The sequence below is a fragment of the Lichenostomus cassidix genome, chromosome 2 (assembly GCF_008360975.1).
Source record: "Lichenostomus cassidix isolate B80296 chromosome 2, HeHo_3.0, whole genome shotgun sequence".
Taxonomy (NCBI): Eukaryota; Metazoa; Chordata; class Aves; order Passeriformes; family Meliphagidae; genus Lichenostomus; species Lichenostomus cassidix.
Window position 1 is genome coordinate 117,760,304 of NC_139482.1, and position 17,766 is coordinate 117,778,069.

The window sequence follows — 17,766 nt, forward strand, 5'->3', positions numbered from 1 at the left end:
TATCCCCAAGATCAGACTATTTCTGAAGTGGGTGAAAAAGCTGGTATCTGAATTTGACATTTAGCCAGTATTTTGAGGCTCTGGTAGTTATAGATAGCACAGGGAAAGAAATTTTCTAAATCCCAAAGGACTATTGGTTTTGGTGGAGCTCAGCGAGACCCAGCAAAGATCCAGCCAGACTGTGAAGCAGTTTTCCTGACAGTGTGGGCTTCAGCACTGGAATGAATGACTGAGTGCTGCTCTGCCTGTCGATGCAGCATATTGCAGATGTTTTGTCCATCAGGACAGACTGTGGAATTTTGTAGAATGAGTATAAGTGCTACACTGGCTTTCAGCAGATCTTAAAGTAAGAATACTTATAGCTTTATTGCCTTCTGACCACATGGCCTGAACAGTGCAGAAGAAGAGCCAACCCTTTTTAACACTGTCTGGGTCTCCTGCTTGGCCCTGCATCTGAGTGCACTGTTGTCCTGACCAAGTTCTGTGTATGTGCTGCTCCTTTAGCTGTCTGCACTCAAGCACTTCATAAACATTCTTGAGGAAGAATCTGAGGTATTGAATGCTGCAAAATTCCTGGTAAAGACTGGCCTCTGGGGCCTGGTCCACAAGCCTAATGGCTGGCTAATTGGCAGTATGCATCCCATATGCATCCCACGAGGTGACTCATAAATCAGGCTCAAGCTGAGAATAGTGGGGGCAGATGTTGCCACTTTGCTTCTTGGACAGTCTGTGCATTTCTCTTGGCTCATTATTATGGAGTGAAAAGACAGGATTCTAGCCCGGTTGTGGAATAAATCAATACCAATGTCAGCATGAAAAAAACCAAACAAACAACAAAAACCCTCTGAGGACTGCCATCAGCCTTTAACTTCTTTCTCTGGGGTTACATGTTTGCTCCCTGGGAGCACAAAGAAGCACAGACACATAATCATGAATAATTTCGGAACTCAAATAATTGGAATCACTGTTGAGGATGGGAGAAGAAGGTGATGGTGGAGGTTACTGCATTTCCAAAGTATGAGGCTATTTTCACCTTCATTGGAGGCCCTGAGGAGGACACTCCTGTAGGGAGATGCATTTGGTCTTAATGGATGTTTCCCTTACAGTTGATACTGGACTCTTAGAACATTCTGTCAAGAAGAAAAAACATGCTACTTGAAGGTTTTTAAATATATTTCTTGAATTTTCTAATATTGAAATACAAATTCCTGCATCAGAAACAAAGAATAACATATATCAAAGTCACATCTCCACTATGCTGCTTTCTGAAAATATTGTATGAATGACATCTCAAGGTTATACATCATTGAAATGGATCAAATGGCAGCATTTATTAGAGGGAAGAAAGTCAAACCAGATGTAATGGGAATCCTCATCTGCTTTCACTAAAACTGAAACAGAATATTGTTTTGATGTTAATTTGAATAGCAGCCTGTGAACCATATTTCAGATTTTTAAAGAAATGGCAAAATCCTAAATTTGAGGTCTGAATAATATGATACCTGAATTCTACTTCTCCTTGTTCAGTGAATAGGAGTTAAATGTTCTTACTTTACTTATGTACATATATAATTGCATTTTTGCAAAATGGCTATACACATTGTGTCTTTGTTTCTATGAGGGCTATTTAATTTTGGATAAATACATGGTATATCTGAATTTTGTTTCTAAAGTCTACTGCTTTCTACAAAGTAACTGCACATAATAGAGTACCTTTCATTCCAGTTTGCAATATTTGCTAACACGTATTAATATATTAGATTCCATGTAGACTTTTTAAAATTATAAGCTAACAAACCTTTTTCCTTTTTTTTTTTCCCTAAATCTCTTGTTGTGGACACAAGTTCTGGGTCCATTTATATTTGCAGGTTGCCTTCAAAGTAGCCCACATGTATCAGTTCTGTTTCCTTTTACAGTTTGTCTTGCTTCCCTCCACCACACATCACATAACATTTCTGCTATCAGAGTACTTTTTCCATCCCTCTCCAGCTGAGTAAGGCTTGAACTGGGGGGACTCCACTGTAACCTGACTGCTATTTCACTACAGTACAGGTGCAGACACTTCTCTGTGGCTCATTACATGGTACCTAAAAACTCTGCTCCTGTGTGCGCAGGGTGTCCCCTTTCTGTACTTGAAATTCAATGACCATGAGGTGGGGTTTGTCAGAGGCCACCAGTATGGCTAATCCTGACAGAACATCTGATTATCTTTAGCTGAGAGACTACAGACATTCAGGGGCGCCTTCCACAGAAACAAACAGGGATGTTGTTATTAACATCAGATCCATGGAACACAGAGCCAAGGCTAGAGCTCATTCTGGAGTAGATTATAAGAATAAAAAAAGCCAACACAGAAACCAAACAAAACCCACAACTACCCAAACCATAGACTTTGCTCTCCTTCTGTTTGTTTCAAAATGTGAGTAGGCCGCTTTTGTACTTTGAATTATATTATCACATAATATCCTGTGCATTCTCTTTCTCTTTTAAATCTTTAAGTTATGTATCTTTTTTCCCCTTAGTTAGTATTTTTTTTCTCTAATTATTGTAATTGCCCAAATACAGAACAAGCCTGCATAACAGACAGCCTCTTGCCTTCCCGTGCTCCAGCCTTACATCCTCACTTCCCAAGTCTGATCTGCTTTAGTCTGTTTGGTATTCTAGACAGGTGGGAGCCAGGGCCAGTTTAGCTGAACAATTCTAGTTTCGTTGTAGAAAGAGGGGAGCTGCTGCCATACCCTGGCAAACCACATGAGCTCACTGGCACCTCCAGCCTTCCGAGGTGGCATCTCCCATTGCTTGAAGAAAATCCACTGTCACTCAGAAGTTGCCACTTCCAGAGGTGCAAGCAAAATACTGAGGATTTCCAAGCTGGACAGGAGTATCTGGTAAAGTCTGCAGCACCCAGTCTTGAGTCCAAATGGTAAGTGACATTCATGCACAGAGGGTTTTCTTCCTAAGCTAAATTGCTTAGAAAGCCTTCTTGTACACAAGAACATTGGTATATTTTAATAAAAATAAGCATAAGAGATCACAGGGTGAAGTGAAAGCTTGGTAAAATATTTCAGGCTGCCTGCACAGTAAAGGAATGCATGTATGCTGCTCCTGCTAGAAAAGAAGCCAATGTCATGTAAATCCAATGCTTCTTTTTGCTTGCCTTAAATCAGTGGGCTTGTGGTGCTATTCCTTAGAGTCAACAAACATGCCAGGAAAAATCTTTTTCCAAGCTGACAGCCCTTTCTCAGAACTGCCTGTAAGTACCAGGGAGGATGGAAAACTGGGCTGCCAGGCTGCAGAGGTGCTTAAGGGAGGAGCTTGCCAGCAAAACAGAATTACAGAACTTGAAGAGCAGAGAGACCTTCAGTTTTCCCAGAGTTCTTACTAAAAATGTCTAATTCATACAATGAGAAAAGCAATAACCTAAACCATCCTAATAATCTTGTTTCTCCTCCTTTGCCAGTCATTTTAATATGATGACGGAGACTATGAGCATAATGTATTATTTTCCTGATACTTTTTGCTTTGATACTAGATTGAAATAATACTCTAAGAGGGATGGGCAGACAAATGTTGTACATTCTTGTAGTCTGAAGGAACTCTGTGGAGACTACTTTTAATCTAGGAAAATGTTTTTACATAATTAGTAAAGGAGCCTTACAAGCTATTCTTTGATCTCAAATAACAACCAGCAGGTTTTTATACACGCACCCACAGCCTGTATTCTGCTATAAGGTCTACAGAGAAACCTTGTGATTTTTACCCTACTGCCACATTGTAGTGCTTTATGCGAAAACCTTGGTAAGGAAGAGGTACTTCAGCAATAGGCTTCTCACCAGTTCTGTTCTCTACCAGCTTCCTTCCTTACTGCAGCAAGGTCTCCTAGGTAGGAAAGCTGCCCAGAAACTGCAAGTTAGTTCATCTTTACATTAACAGGAGTCTTAATAAGAAGACACACCATCATTGCACACCGAACTTTGGAGATCAGCTCCTGGATCTTGTTTAGCCTATCCATGGTGACAGGCTCATCCAAACTGTAGTGGCCTCATTATTTCTGTACTTTCCCAATACACTGTTGTGACACCTGAGGGAAAGCCACACATGGTTATATGATCATCTCAGCATTAGGGTATTGATGATGCAGAAGTTTACTGTCACAAAATCAGAGGAGGTTTTAATACATTGTAGAATTACACAGTGATGGGTGGGAAGAAAAGTGAGAAAATTGTGTGTTTATTGGAAGAACCTTGTAAAAGCATATTGCAACCCTTATTTTGTGCAAAAAATTGTATGCAAAATACTCAAAGCACACCAATACATACAGGGTGAGCAACAAACTGGAGCTGGAAGCCATGATGGAAGCATGGCAGATGAGTTCTTGACAGACTGAGACCAGCTGTTCAGAAAGGCCAAGTGCCAGGTCCTGCACATGAATCACAGAGACCTCATGCAATGCTACCGGCTGAGGGAGGAGTGGCTGGAAAGATACCCATTGGAAAATGACCTTGGGATGCTGGTCAATAGCAGCTGAACATGATCCAGCTGTGCCCAGGTGGCCAAGAAGGCCAATGGCATCCTGGCCTGGATCAGCAATAGTGTGGCCAGCAGGACCAGGGCAGGGATTGTCCCCCTGTACTCAGGAGTGGTGAGGCAGCACCTTGAATCCTGTGTCCAGTTCTGGGCCCCTCAGTACAAAAAAGACATTGAGGTGCTCGAGTGAGTCCGAGGAAGGGAAATGAAGCTGGTGAAGGTCTGGAGCCCAAATGTGACAAGGAGCAGCTGAGGGATCTGAGGGTCTTTAGAGAAAAGAAGGCTCAGTAGGGCCCTTACTGCTCTCTACCTCAGAGGAGGGTGTAGCTAGGTGGGAGTTGGCCTCTTCTCTCAAGTAACAAGGGATAGGACAAGAGAATATGGCCTCAAGTTGAGCAACGGGAGTCTTAGATTGGATACTGGGAAAAATTTCTTCACTGAAAGGGTTGTCAAACATTGCAACTGGCTGCCCAGTGAAGTGCTTAAGTCACCATCCCTGGAGGTATTTAAAAGATGTGTAGATGTGGCACTTGGGGTGATAGCTTAGCAGTGGACTTGGCAGTGTTAGGTTAACTGTTGGACTTGATGATATTAAAGGTCTTTTCAAACCTGAACAATTATGTGATTCTATTTCACGATTATGTGACTTTAGCTTCCTATGGAATTACACAAAAGAGAAATGTCTCTTTTAAGGTAAGACCTTAAAGCAAAGATCCTGCTGAACTAATCTGAACCAATCCACACTGGCACTGATTTACCTGGGCCATTACCAGAATTATGATCTGCACATTTTCAGGTCTCGGACTAAGATCCAACTTCGTATCTGTGCCAGTATGAGTCTGGTGTATTTTTGTCCTGTGCCTAGCTGTGTATGGCTGTCACTAACAGCTTTATTTATTAAACACTTAAGTATTATAGAAATAATAAAAAACAAAAAAGAGAGGTATAATAGCTAGTTATTTTCCTTATTAGTAATGTGATAGATCTGTTACAGCAAAAATGCAAAGTTTATTGAACAGAAGGAACTCTATGATTGTAAATTTTAAACACTTACTTCTTTCACGAACCACTGGCAAAAGGCAGGGCCAATCCACTCTCTTGCATGAATCCCACAGTCTATCCAGACAGCTTTCTTGTAGGGCCGTGATCTTTTACCTAACTTGAAGGGTGAATATTCACAAAATACCAGTAGATCTCATGACATTAGTGAAAACACAATAATGAGAAAATAATAGAATGTGAGAGAGACTAGAACACTTTGAATTTCCTCATATAAAGGAACACAAGTTTATTGTTTTAAAAGGAATGGCCAAGATAATATTAGGCAGGTACGGCCAAGATATCAAGGCTGACCCATGGAAAAAAAAAAACTGTAGGAAAAGTGAGATCTCTCAGTTCCTCTTTTGTAAGGAATGATATCATACGGAATAGGTTGAGGAACAATGACACTACATGAACAGCCTGACAAAGAATCAAATTCTCAGAACTCTTCAACAGCAGATGAAAAGAAAACACATTGAAAGTAAGATTTTTCGCATCTTGCTAACACAGCCCAATTTGTGGGCCTAATCATGTGAGTTGAGAGCACACAGCCCCGACATTTTGTCGGTAGCTAAAGAAGACGCACATGTAGCACATGCTGAGAAGGACTCCAGAGTCCTCTGGGATCTCTCTCCAGCATAACTGCTCTCCTACTTGTCTATAAACGAAAAGCTTTCTAATCCTCTTAAATCCAAATCCTGCTAATTGAACTTGTCCTGTTATCTTTCTCCACACATATCCAAACCAGGTAAACAGGATTTGGCTTTTAGTTTTCCAGCTTTTTTCCTCCCTTTTTTCATTAAAGATGACATTCAGAGAGATACATAGATTTTAGCAACTCATCCTTAGGCAACAGCTAAGCTGTGTCTCTGGTGTATATGCTGTAACATAAATTACAAAGCATCTGTCCCTAATTCCTGATTTTAGACTCATTAATGACTATTTAATCTTTACCTTCAATACATACAGTGGTCTCCCTTCATAGGATTTTCCAACAGAGAACATGTGAACAAGATCTGAATGAGTTCTATTCAGATAATGCATCCAGTCCTCGATCTGCAAATATAGAAATAAAATAATTGTTTCAATCTTTGCATTTCATGGGAAGAAACTGCAATACATTTATTGGTCTCAGCTCCAAGTCCTCTGTCTACTATTTTCCTGTAGTATTTATTTTTGTCTTGTTTGTTTTTGTTTTCACACTTTAACCACTATTTGGCTCACATAGCTCTGTTGCCAGAGGCTGGATGCAGCCTTCACATGGGATGTTTTTTCCATTTCATTGTTGGGTATTACTGGAATGCATAAGCTGTCCATTGAAAATATGGGGATGGGGCTAATCCACCATGTGCCACTAAATACTGATGGAAAGAAGAAAGAAGGCCCTGATTCTGCGTGCCAGAACACAATGGCAAACAGCTTGACATGCATGACTCAATGCTACCTGCAATATTTGTTTCACAGGCACCAGATCTTCTAGATGTGCAGCAATCCCCATGCTTGGCCCAGTGACTGTTTTGGTGCAGACTGAAACTGCATGTGAGCACACTAAAATCAACAGAAATTATTTACCCAGACATCACCCAGGATAGTGTTCCTTATATGTGAGTTTATATCTCAGTGTTTTTAGGTATTTGTACCTCCAGTGCAAATACTTAAGCATTTGCTCATGTTACTTGATTAAATGACTTAATGTGATCAATCACTCAATGAAACCTGTTATTCTGCCAGAGTAAAAGATCTACTTTAAAAACAAAGCTCAGATGCTGTGAAAGATAGTTACATGTAAAGATAAGCCTTGAATACACATATATTTTTTTTCAAGGAAGCGCCTATTTTTTAAGAAGAAACACTTAAAACACTTCTGAAGATGAACAGGTAACCAGAACTTGTAGAGAGAATGAAATCTTAGCCTTATTAAATACAACATTGTAGTAGATAAGAGGAACAATATGAATTTTCATGCACCTCTTCCAGGGAGTGGTACACTTCATAGTTATACCCAGAGAGGGACCTTCGAGTCCTACGTGACCTCACTCCAGTTTGGTTTTCTATTGCTTGCTGTAGGTCTGATATGAGAATCCTAGGTAAAAAAAGATAGTGCTATTACTGAAAAACTAGTAGAACACACAAGCTAAATCAGAACAATAATCACGTTTAGAAGAAATATAGCAGAAGTTAAACCATCCTGGCTTTACTTCATCTGTTACATTTTGACAACAGAGTGCTTCAGGCTCACTTGAATATAAGCTGCCAAATAAATACTCCAGCTGCTTTGAAATGTAACAGTGCCTTTAAAAACACAATAAACTTGTTAAACTACTAAACTAGAATGATGTAAATAATGTAGCCAATATAAAGAAGCAACCACTTTAATTTGTTTATAGAGCAGAATTTGCTGTCTTCTTTTACAATCCAATTATACAATGTGATCATGGATCTTCAAAAACTGATTTCAAACCTTTTCAAAATCTTTTTAAGCTTAGAAGAATATGCACATACTTTCTCTTGGGAGTGGCATGAAACATTACATATAGCTACAAGTGGTAGAGGCAAAACAAAAAATAATTAAGATTTTGGCGGCATTATCATTCTGTCTGTGAAAAATGAAAAAACAGCAAACAAAAAATCTAAAGTAGGCTTTGCTGTTTACATTATCTACTCTGCTGTAGTTGTTTGCCAGTTTTGTTAAAATAACTCAGGAAAAATAGGAAAAATACTAATATACTAATAAATACTAAAAAATACTAATATACAAATAAAAATTAAATATACTAGCATAAAAACTAAGAGGCTCTTTGCATTAAGACCAAAATGCAGAAAGAGCTCTGTAAACTGAAAACTCTTCTGTTTTATGGCAAAATTAAAAAATAATATGAATGTAAAAAATTATAATACAGAAAACATCTAAAAATAATTATAATGAAGAAGTTGAAGCATCCATCCCCCCATCAGAGAGTAGCAGAAGCTGGGAATATTGTAATGGATATCTGTAACAACATTAGTGTAAAACTGACAGTCATCCTCATATGCCTCCTTCTCCTAAAGCATGGCAATGTGTAATCCCCATGCCACTAATTCACCATTCCCATGAAATGACAGTCACATTCAACCTTTTAAATTTTTCTAGGCATTAGCTGCAGTGGTTGGAAAAAGATGGAAAGAAATGGCATTTACTCTTCTCCAAAGTCAGCTGTGCAGCAGATACCTCAAAGGTAATAGGTCTGTCTACATACAGTATCAAAGTAAAGGTTATTCTCATCTTCCAATGCATTAGTGAAGTAGTTGTATAATTAGGAATTACATTGTTCTACACCAGCAACATTCATTAAGCAAACTAAAGGATTATAGTCTTGACTTGCAGTGTGCTATATATACTATAAGACCAGCACTGTAAAGCTGATTAAAAGAGTGATTTTACTCAAGTCATTAGGACATCTCATATTTTTTAAAAAATATTGGATTGATTTGCAGAATTCTGATTAGTTTAAGCACCTACCAGAATCAAGCTCACTCTGCTCATTTATACATCTGTACTCTAAACGAGATTTGATAATCTTTCTTTACTCTTAAATGATTATGTACTGTGTATGTTTATAACACAAAGGTGCTTAAGTCCCTCAGGTCTGAATGCAACCTAAGTAGCTTCTTTACCAGAAAACTGACAACCAAGGGAACTTGGTGCAGAGCTTTTCTGATGCTTGGCTTGTTTGCATGGCCGTCTTGTCATGAAATAAAACCCTAAGAGAGATAAGTCTGTTTTACAGGTAAGTGCTGGTCACTAATAGGCATGCTTAAATGCTTCCTGACTTTGTGAATTTGTCATAATTTAGGTAAGCATCACTGCTTCATGCTGAAATTTTACCTGGCATTTGCCTCAGATTTTCCAGTTCCAAAAGTGATGTAGAAATTTAACTCCATACCAGTGTGTGTAAAAAAAAATTTACAAATTGTGAAAATCAGCCTTGTGAAAAGGAGCTGTACAAAATCTTGGCAGTGGAGCTGCACTTCAGCTCAGGACTGTGGTCCCCACCCCAGCTGTGCTGTGCTTGGCCAGCCTGTTCCTGCTGCTTCCTGACTTGGCTGTTGCTGCTCTCATGGTGAATCCTCCTGGCTCTTGTGGAGTTACAGATCTCAGGAAGTTTGTCAGGACAAGAACATGCCTGTTGAGGCTTTGCAGGGCTCTGCTGCTGATGGCTGGGACCATCCAAAATGGGAAGCTGGGAGATGAAGAGAGCAAAGGACAAGTCTGGACCTGGCAAAATGCTACCAGTATCCTTCGGAGTGCACACAACTTGTGTGCCAAAAGTCAGAGAGATTTTCTCTATGGAAGATTAATTTAATGTTGTTCTAGCATTTATAGCAAGTTTTTTGAGTTAAACTGCAGAGACCCTTTGCTCTGGCAGTTCTTGCCCTTGCACACTGTTATGCAACCCAAGCAGAAGTCTTCAAGTACAGAGAATGTTTATAACACATATAAAATGTCCTTCTGTCATTTCATTAAAGGTGATTACTGTGAGCAGGAACAGCAGCAGACGTGAATACAACTGCTGGGTCACAGTAATTAGGGAACATATTTTATAAGCACAGCAAAACAATTACAGAAATCCCCATCTCAGTTTTAAACATAAACAAAACAGAAGCAGTGTTGAATCCACATGAAAGTCACTGAACTGCAGCTATGGAGCTTGTGTAATTAATTTCCTTATGTTTGTTTCTGTACTTTAGAACAAAAAATTAAGACGAGACCATTGTTATAATAAAAATGGGATTCCGATAATTACTATACATATGCATACTTTAATACATCTGCAGTATGATTTATGCCATCCTTTTATCACTGAGAAATAGGTATAAATAACCTCATGTAGGTCTGCACTCAGCAAATGTTTGAGAATTCAAATAACTCATCAGCTGATTATTCAGATGCTCAGGCAAGTCACTGAAAAGGCTTTAATGACAAGATCATTACTCTTGTCCAGTATATCATATGGATAAATATGAAAGAATAAGTATACTCTGAGATGGTCTTGAATTTTTTTAAGGAGCACTATAAATGATATGTGATTGTAAGTGTACATTTGTAGTGTATGACTTGCGTTGGTCAGTGGGAAAGGAGAATCATAGAAGTAGTATGTTCCTGTATTATTGATGAAGTCTTGCCTCCGCATTTGAGCTCACTTGTAAATAAACCTTCCTCCTGCTAAATAAAGAGGCAAAGCAGGCTGTAGAATTACTAATTATCAACCCTCTCTTAACAGATGTGATTCCACACACATTGAAAACACTTCAGCTTGACTCCAAAGGAGGACATTTAATTAAAGCTGCCTGCCTGTGGGAGATTTTCTACTCTGCTGTTGAAGCGGTTGTTTTCTTGGCAATGCCTAGCTGTCTGCCAGCCTAATTGCTGTGATGTGGAACGTATTTTCGAGCCCCCTTGGTGTGGTGGGTGCAGACCTGCCCCAAAGGCCAGGTCTCTGGAGCGAGGAGCGGGAAGTGAAGCGTGGGCTTACGTGTAGTGGATGTTTGCTTGCTGCAGGAAGGGCAGCAGGCTGGGCGTCGTGTTCTGCGGCACTCGCACGTCAGCGGCTGTACCTTCGGCGATGTGCAGGGGGCTGCTGGGCTGCCACAAGTCCACCTGTAGTGCAGGAACCAACCTGTAATTCACATGCATTCAGTGGAGGTGGGGAAATCCAGGAGACAGCACGCTTGATGAGAGGTGGGCAAACCGTCTAGGCATGGCAGAGACAATAAAACTGCATTGGTTGGTCCAGCTCTATATCTATGCTAACGGAGCAGATTTTGAGGATTGACTGTGCCCAGCTTACCACAACTCTCACTGGAGATTTGCCAATGGGAAGAGAGAATGTGCCAGTGGTCTTCAGAATGTGCCTCCTCAAACAGCTCAGAACAAAAGCTACCTCCAGCTTCATTCACCTGCTCAGACTACTATACATTCCTAATGTATTAGCTCCTGTGGAGCCCATGAATCTTTTTTATTGCACAAGGCATTTTCTGTGTTCACTAGGATAGCAAAAGAATGCTAAATATAGAAGGCATAGCATATACAAGTCTTGTTCGCAAAATGTACTCAAGTCTTACTCTTGATAATAAGCAGATCATGGATCAGTAACAGGTCACCAATACCATGATACACAATAATTTTATATGAAATGTAAAGCGAATAGGATAAAAATAATCAGATTATTACCATCTTGTAAAAAATGATAGCTACTGAACAATACCTCTATTATTATTGTGCTATCTGTATGTTCACATACCTGTTTCTTGTCCATTTTTATTTCCTTTTGTTGCCAAATCTGAAATACACTTGGAAATTTTAGCCCAGTACATGAATTTTCAAGAAAGCAGGAAAATTTGCAAACAGGGATTTGAAATTCAGTGTTCTGCACCCTGTAGTAAAATAGTGTTCTTGTACATACTCTTGAACAGAGGTGAGAACAGCTCCTCCTCAGCCAGTGTGAGGACAGTGGCAAGAACACATGTCAACAAAACTCTTTCCAGAGCTTCTGCACAGTCACAGGAGACTATAAATGGGAGTTTCAGGAACAACCTCTGTATCAGCATGACAAATATGCATGCCAAGATCCACAGGCCCTGAAAATATGTTTGTGAGCTGAATACAAGAAAGGAAATTTATATGGACTACATGTCCACACGTTTCTTAAAGAGAATTTAAAAAGGATTAATATTTGATAAATGTCTTTTGAAGTTTTTTGCAATCAGCTGAGCCAGGCTGCACTGATGAAGCCATTGATACACCTCATGAGTGTCCACTGCTTTCCAGGTATCTAAAAAGATTTTTATAATCTATTCTTTAAAAGCTCTTCACTTCTTTTATGCCATAGAAGCTGTTTGGGAAATATCAAATGGATTTACCTGGTCTTGCTATGGACCTCATTTGTGAGAGGAGTACAATCCTGCAACAGGGGTTTAGTACTCAGCATTTCTAAAATGGCCCTGAATAAAAATATTCTGATTACTAAGATGGTATCTGATGCTGAACCTGATGCTACCTCTTCAAGCAATAGTGACCTCAGCCCAGTTAATCCAATTAAATGCCTGCTACTTTGAAAGGAGCAGAACTGAAACACAGGGCCAACCTCTTCTAGCTCCTGCCAAAACCACTCTTTGTTTCACTCTGCCACAATATGGTATCTGGATCCAAGTCACAGTGGTGGCAGCATCTTTTGAAGTCTAACACCAGGACTGGCAAAGTTCACCAGGCTTGTGAAGCTGACAGCAGCTATGACAGATGGTCAGTAGAAACCAAGGTAATGAATTAAATGGTGCTAAATGCTGCTTATAAATAAAGATCGTCTCACTGTGCTAACACCTTATGTTTTTACTTTATCTGTCTTTCGTATTTTATAAATTATGGGCACCTAGTGAAATTCCCCTCTAATTCAGTGTAGTTAATTTCACACATGGTTAATCAGAAATGTGTATTCAATTTCTAAGATTTATTCCTAAAAACATACATCAGAAAGGGAAAATTTGTTGCTCTTCGAGTAACAGTCTATCAATCATCTCAGCTTGAACCATCTTTATAAAAATAACAACAAATTGTTACATACAAGCTAAGAGGAACTGGAAGGAAGTGTCTCCTGGCCAACTGCAATACCTAGGCACACAAAACTGGAATAGAAAAATCAAAAAAACCAACCAAATCGCAATTGATATACAACCGAAACTTGTCTTTGTTCTTGACTGTTACTAGGATTTATTTTGGTGAAACAACATGGATGGGTAAACCAACCAATACTCACACTATTAGCTATAACATCACCAGACTCTTTAATTTCTGAGGTATTCTGATTTTTCCCCACATTACTGGCTACAAATGAGTATCAAAAGCAGAAGCAATCTTCTAACTAAAGAAATCAATGGCATATTGCAAACCACTATCCTCTTTTGGTGAAAATGCAATATTTCAGTCCTGGCATTGTCCTGGAAATGAGACAAAAAAATCCCATATTTAGAATGCAAATCATTCTGCTTCATCTCAGTTCCCTGTTTGGGTAGTTTGGCTTCCTTTGAGTCCCACTTCTCATCCTTTGCAACGTAAACAAAGCAGTCACTGCTTCTCCGGGAGATGTTACCTGTGTTGTCCAGAATACCACTTCAATCACTGGCTTGATTTTGCCTTATAAAGCATATAATAAGCAACACATTTCTCCAACAGACATCTTATTTATATTGCAGCTTTCAGCTTGTCCTTGGTGTGACAAGTACATGAAAACCGACAAACAGAAGATGGATTTCAGAGCAAGCATGTTTGGACTGAGCAAGTGCAGCTCTACTCATTGTCATCTTCAGGAGACTTCATCATTGCATCTCCCACAGATACTGAGGGTCTTATTGAAGTAATAACTCTTATTTCAACATCATTCCTCTCACAAATGTGCCTTGGATTTCCATGCTGGGCTCTTCTGGCTAGTGAGTGGCAGTGAAACTAATTGCTCTTCCCTCTCTGTGACGGGGTGTTTTTACCCCCACCCACTATACATGAGCCTTTATACCATTTTATGGACTACCAGTCACTGCCAAAAGATATCTTTTTGCTGTGTGGGTGGCAGGATTTGCTCGGTGGGAGGAAGCTTCAAAGCAAAGAGATCCAGAAATCCTACAAAACTCCTTGAGCATACAGTCAAATACTTGAACTTCAAAACTCACCTGGTATCTTGAGGTTAGAGGAAAAGTAAAATGCTTTAGAGTATGTCTGCAAACCTAAATACTCTTATGTCTTTTGCAGAACACTCTTATTTGCACATCTTTTCCTGTCTTTTAGGCAGGAGGTTGCCTTTAAAAGGTGTTGGGATGTTTTAAACCTCTGGATAACAAGCAGAGCTCAGGCAAGATTTTTCAGCATGTTCAGAGTTGGGACCAGGAGACCAATTACTCAGCACCTGCCACTCATGCGTGACCATGGGTACCTGTTTTCAGGGACAGTGGTGGTTCCCCTGATGCCCAGTGGATGCTCTTTCCCAGAATCTCACTGGGGGCATGGGCATCTTGATTTGCTTTCTATGAGAAAAAATGGTATGCAAGAGCATACAGACAGATCTCTTTACCCAAAGCATTTAAACATATTATTGCTTTATTTAACAAAGAAAGTGTAAAAGATTATTAATTGTGACTACACAAGACGTAGTCTGTTTAAACTGCCTGTTCTCTTTTCAACCTCACTTGTCCCATAAAAGTCCCTGTGGTTCAACTTGTGGATAGGAAAGCCAGGTTTCTTTGTAGGCAGTTTCTCTTTAAACTGAGGTGTTAAAGACAGCTCAAATAAATCTATCAGCTCTTACCTGGAAACCTTCCAAGGTACAGGAACCCTGAACTCATTAGTCATGTCTCTAGGTTTTGGTCAGTACAGTGATGAAAAGTCAGCACAAGGCCAAGGGACAAATATTTTACACAGATTTGGGTGCTGAACTAATAGAATTCAGAATTTCTTCTAAAGTTAAAATTATGCAAATAATTTTCCAAGAATACAAACACTTTTTTGGTATAGTCCTACATATCACAAATGGCGTGTACAAAACTCTTTTGCTCTGCCAAGACAGAAAACAGAACAGGGAGTTTTTTATTCACTAGTTCTGTTTTTCCTCCAGCTTGTTTCATGCCCATGGAAAGGAAAAGAGCCTCCGTGCTTTTCCCCACAAACACTCTCATGGCTGCATAAATCCCACAGTCTTTTTTAAAATTCAAGTCACTGAAATAAATCCCCAGCTTCTTTAGACCACAGGGCTTAGTCTGGCCTTTGTAATTACAGCCATTTTCTTGGGCAGTAGCCTCCAGTTGTCCCTCACTACCTTTCCATAAGCAGATGTTTAATTTCTTCTTCCATTTAGCCTGAAAGGAAGATGTTTAGTGCTCTCATCAGGTCTGCAATTATGTATCAATCGAAAGAGATGATTGATGCTTGTCATGAAAATAACTAGAATAACTTTGCCATAACTTACATTTAGCATCTGGAGAAAACAGTTTATGATTTATCTGTGTTATTCCCCATGAAGACAGTAATTTTGTCATATGTTTTATTACCTAGCAATTCCAGTTTTTATTCTTACTGCGTTGTATCCAGCAATACATATGCCAAAGCTGGCCCTGTCCTTAACACCAACATGAATGGATTTCTTTGAGAAATGCTGTCAACTGTAAAGTTCAGAATATAATTATTGTTATGATGCTATCAGCTGAAACAGCTTGGCATTTCTGAGCCTCTTGTAAAAGGGAATATGCAGTCAGTAATGAAAGCAGGGGTGCTTTTTGCTCATGGGCTCTTTCAGGCAATGTGGGTTTCCTATTTACATCCATATGTTCATGTACAGACACATAAACACCCTAAACAGTCCTGAAAGTCATTAGATATGTTTTCAATTAGAAATCCAATAGTAGAAGGCAGAGAGTAGAAGCAGAAACTGCTTTAGTTTTACTGGTGTCATCAAGGGTCTGACTGCCTGAGATTTATCACATAATACATGGGAAACACAGTCATGTACATGTATGTTCACAAACACCCTTCACATGCACATGTGCAGTGTGCAACAGAATTTTCAACTTCTGCTGGCACATCTGAAAAGAAAGAAGCAAGGAAGAATGACTCTTGTTCACTCTGACACTGCTGCACAATTAGAGCAGCACTGTAGTTCACCTGGAAAGAGCAGAACTGCTCCTCTCTAATGGCTTCACCCTTGCAAATGTTTTCAGGACCAGGACTGATTTCATCCTCTCTTGCTCCTGCCAATTAAGGAACTTAATTGACAGTCCTAACTGCCAACCTGCTTCAGCTGCCCTTTATGTGCTGCAAAATGGTCCAGTGGCAATCCAGTGTGGAACTCCCTGTGCTTTCTAAAAGGACTTACAAGGCAGTCTGAGTGCAAAGTAATTTAGGTTTCTGATTGAGTGCACTAGACATTTTACTGGCTCTAACTTTTCGGTATTTATTTGCTTTTCAGTGAGGCTGGTAAGAGTAATTGTGCCAATAAATCGGGAATGATTCATGGGATTGCAGCAACCATAACACTGGCAGGAACAGAATGTGAACAACGCACAGCTTGAAGTTTTGAGTTTTGCAGATCTTTGTGGAGCTATAATGAAGTAATGGCCTTCCCACTCTATTTACACTGCTATGATTTTACACAGGGCTCTACACTGAAAAGAACCCATAGGCTATTCCTCAAGAGAGTTGCTGAGATAAAACTCATACTCAGTTATGTGGTAACTGAATATCCGTTCTTACAAGTACAGATGCCACTGGGCTAATTATATTTGAAATATGTGAAAAAGTCTTTAACAGACTCATTAAAAAAAATGGCCAAACCTCTCTTTTGTTTATTATTAAACTATAGCTTGGTTCAAATTGCAGTTGTTACTGCACTGCATGAGAAATGGAATAGCAAGCCCTGGATTTGATCATGCTCCCACTGGGGCTGAGCTGATGACTTTGCTGAGCTCAGGCTTCCCCAGAGGGAGCAGATTCCTTCCATCTCAGAAACTCATGCTTTCTGTGTCTTGTGAGAACAATACTCTCACTAGCTGGGCTACTCTGTTCTATCTTGTATTTTCCTACTAAAGTTTTTCTGCAACAACATTTTCATTCTGAGCCTGGCAAGTGGTTTCCAAACACATATTTTGATATATCAATGAATACCCCCTGTTGTCACCTGATGTTTTTGTGTATCTGAAATATTCTAATATCTGACTGGAACCCTAACTATGAGCTAGGGTAAAATCTAGACTGAAAACTAAAGCATCTGGTTACATAGATATGTTTGCTGTAGGTGCAAAGTAAAATACATGCAGCCCTGGCTGCTGAGCTAGCTCTTTCCTTCTGCAAATAAGAACAGCTCCACTTGGGCTGACAGAGTTTCTTCCTGCATTTTCAGATGGGCTTTTGTCCTCTGAAGTATTTTTAAGCATTTTCCTGCAGAGGTGTGAACTCTCAGATTTATAACCAAGTGATCCTTTTTCCCTATTTTTCTGATTCCCTGAACTGCAATGACAGGATCAATTCAGGGATTACAATGGATAAGCAGCTGCTGTAAGGGCTAGAAAACAAACAAAAGGGAATGGAGTTCTGGCTTCTAGGCTGGCTCCTCCCAAAGTTGAAGTGCCTGGCTGTGCCCAGGAATTTCTTTTACAAAAACTACTGAAGAATGAGTGGTCTAACTC

General features: G+C 39.6%; 1 protein-coding gene across 1 annotated transcript in view; it reads right to left on the bottom strand.

Moving 5' to 3' along the window:
* CPA6 (carboxypeptidase A6) overlaps window positions 1-17,766 on the bottom strand; it is an 86,198-nt gene that overhangs the window by 19,732 nt on the left and 48,700 nt on the right. Inside the window, exons 4-7 of the mRNA XM_085049848.1 lie at window positions 11,082-11,206; window positions 7,537-7,651; window positions 6,523-6,624; window positions 5,582-5,686 (exon numbers count right to left, since the gene is read on the bottom strand). Of these exons, the coding sequence (XP_084905974.1) occupies window positions 5,582-5,686; window positions 6,523-6,624; window positions 7,537-7,651; window positions 11,082-11,206 (447 nt within the window). The remainder of the gene's footprint in view (window positions 1-5,581; window positions 5,687-6,522; window positions 6,625-7,536; window positions 7,652-11,081; window positions 11,207-17,766) is intronic.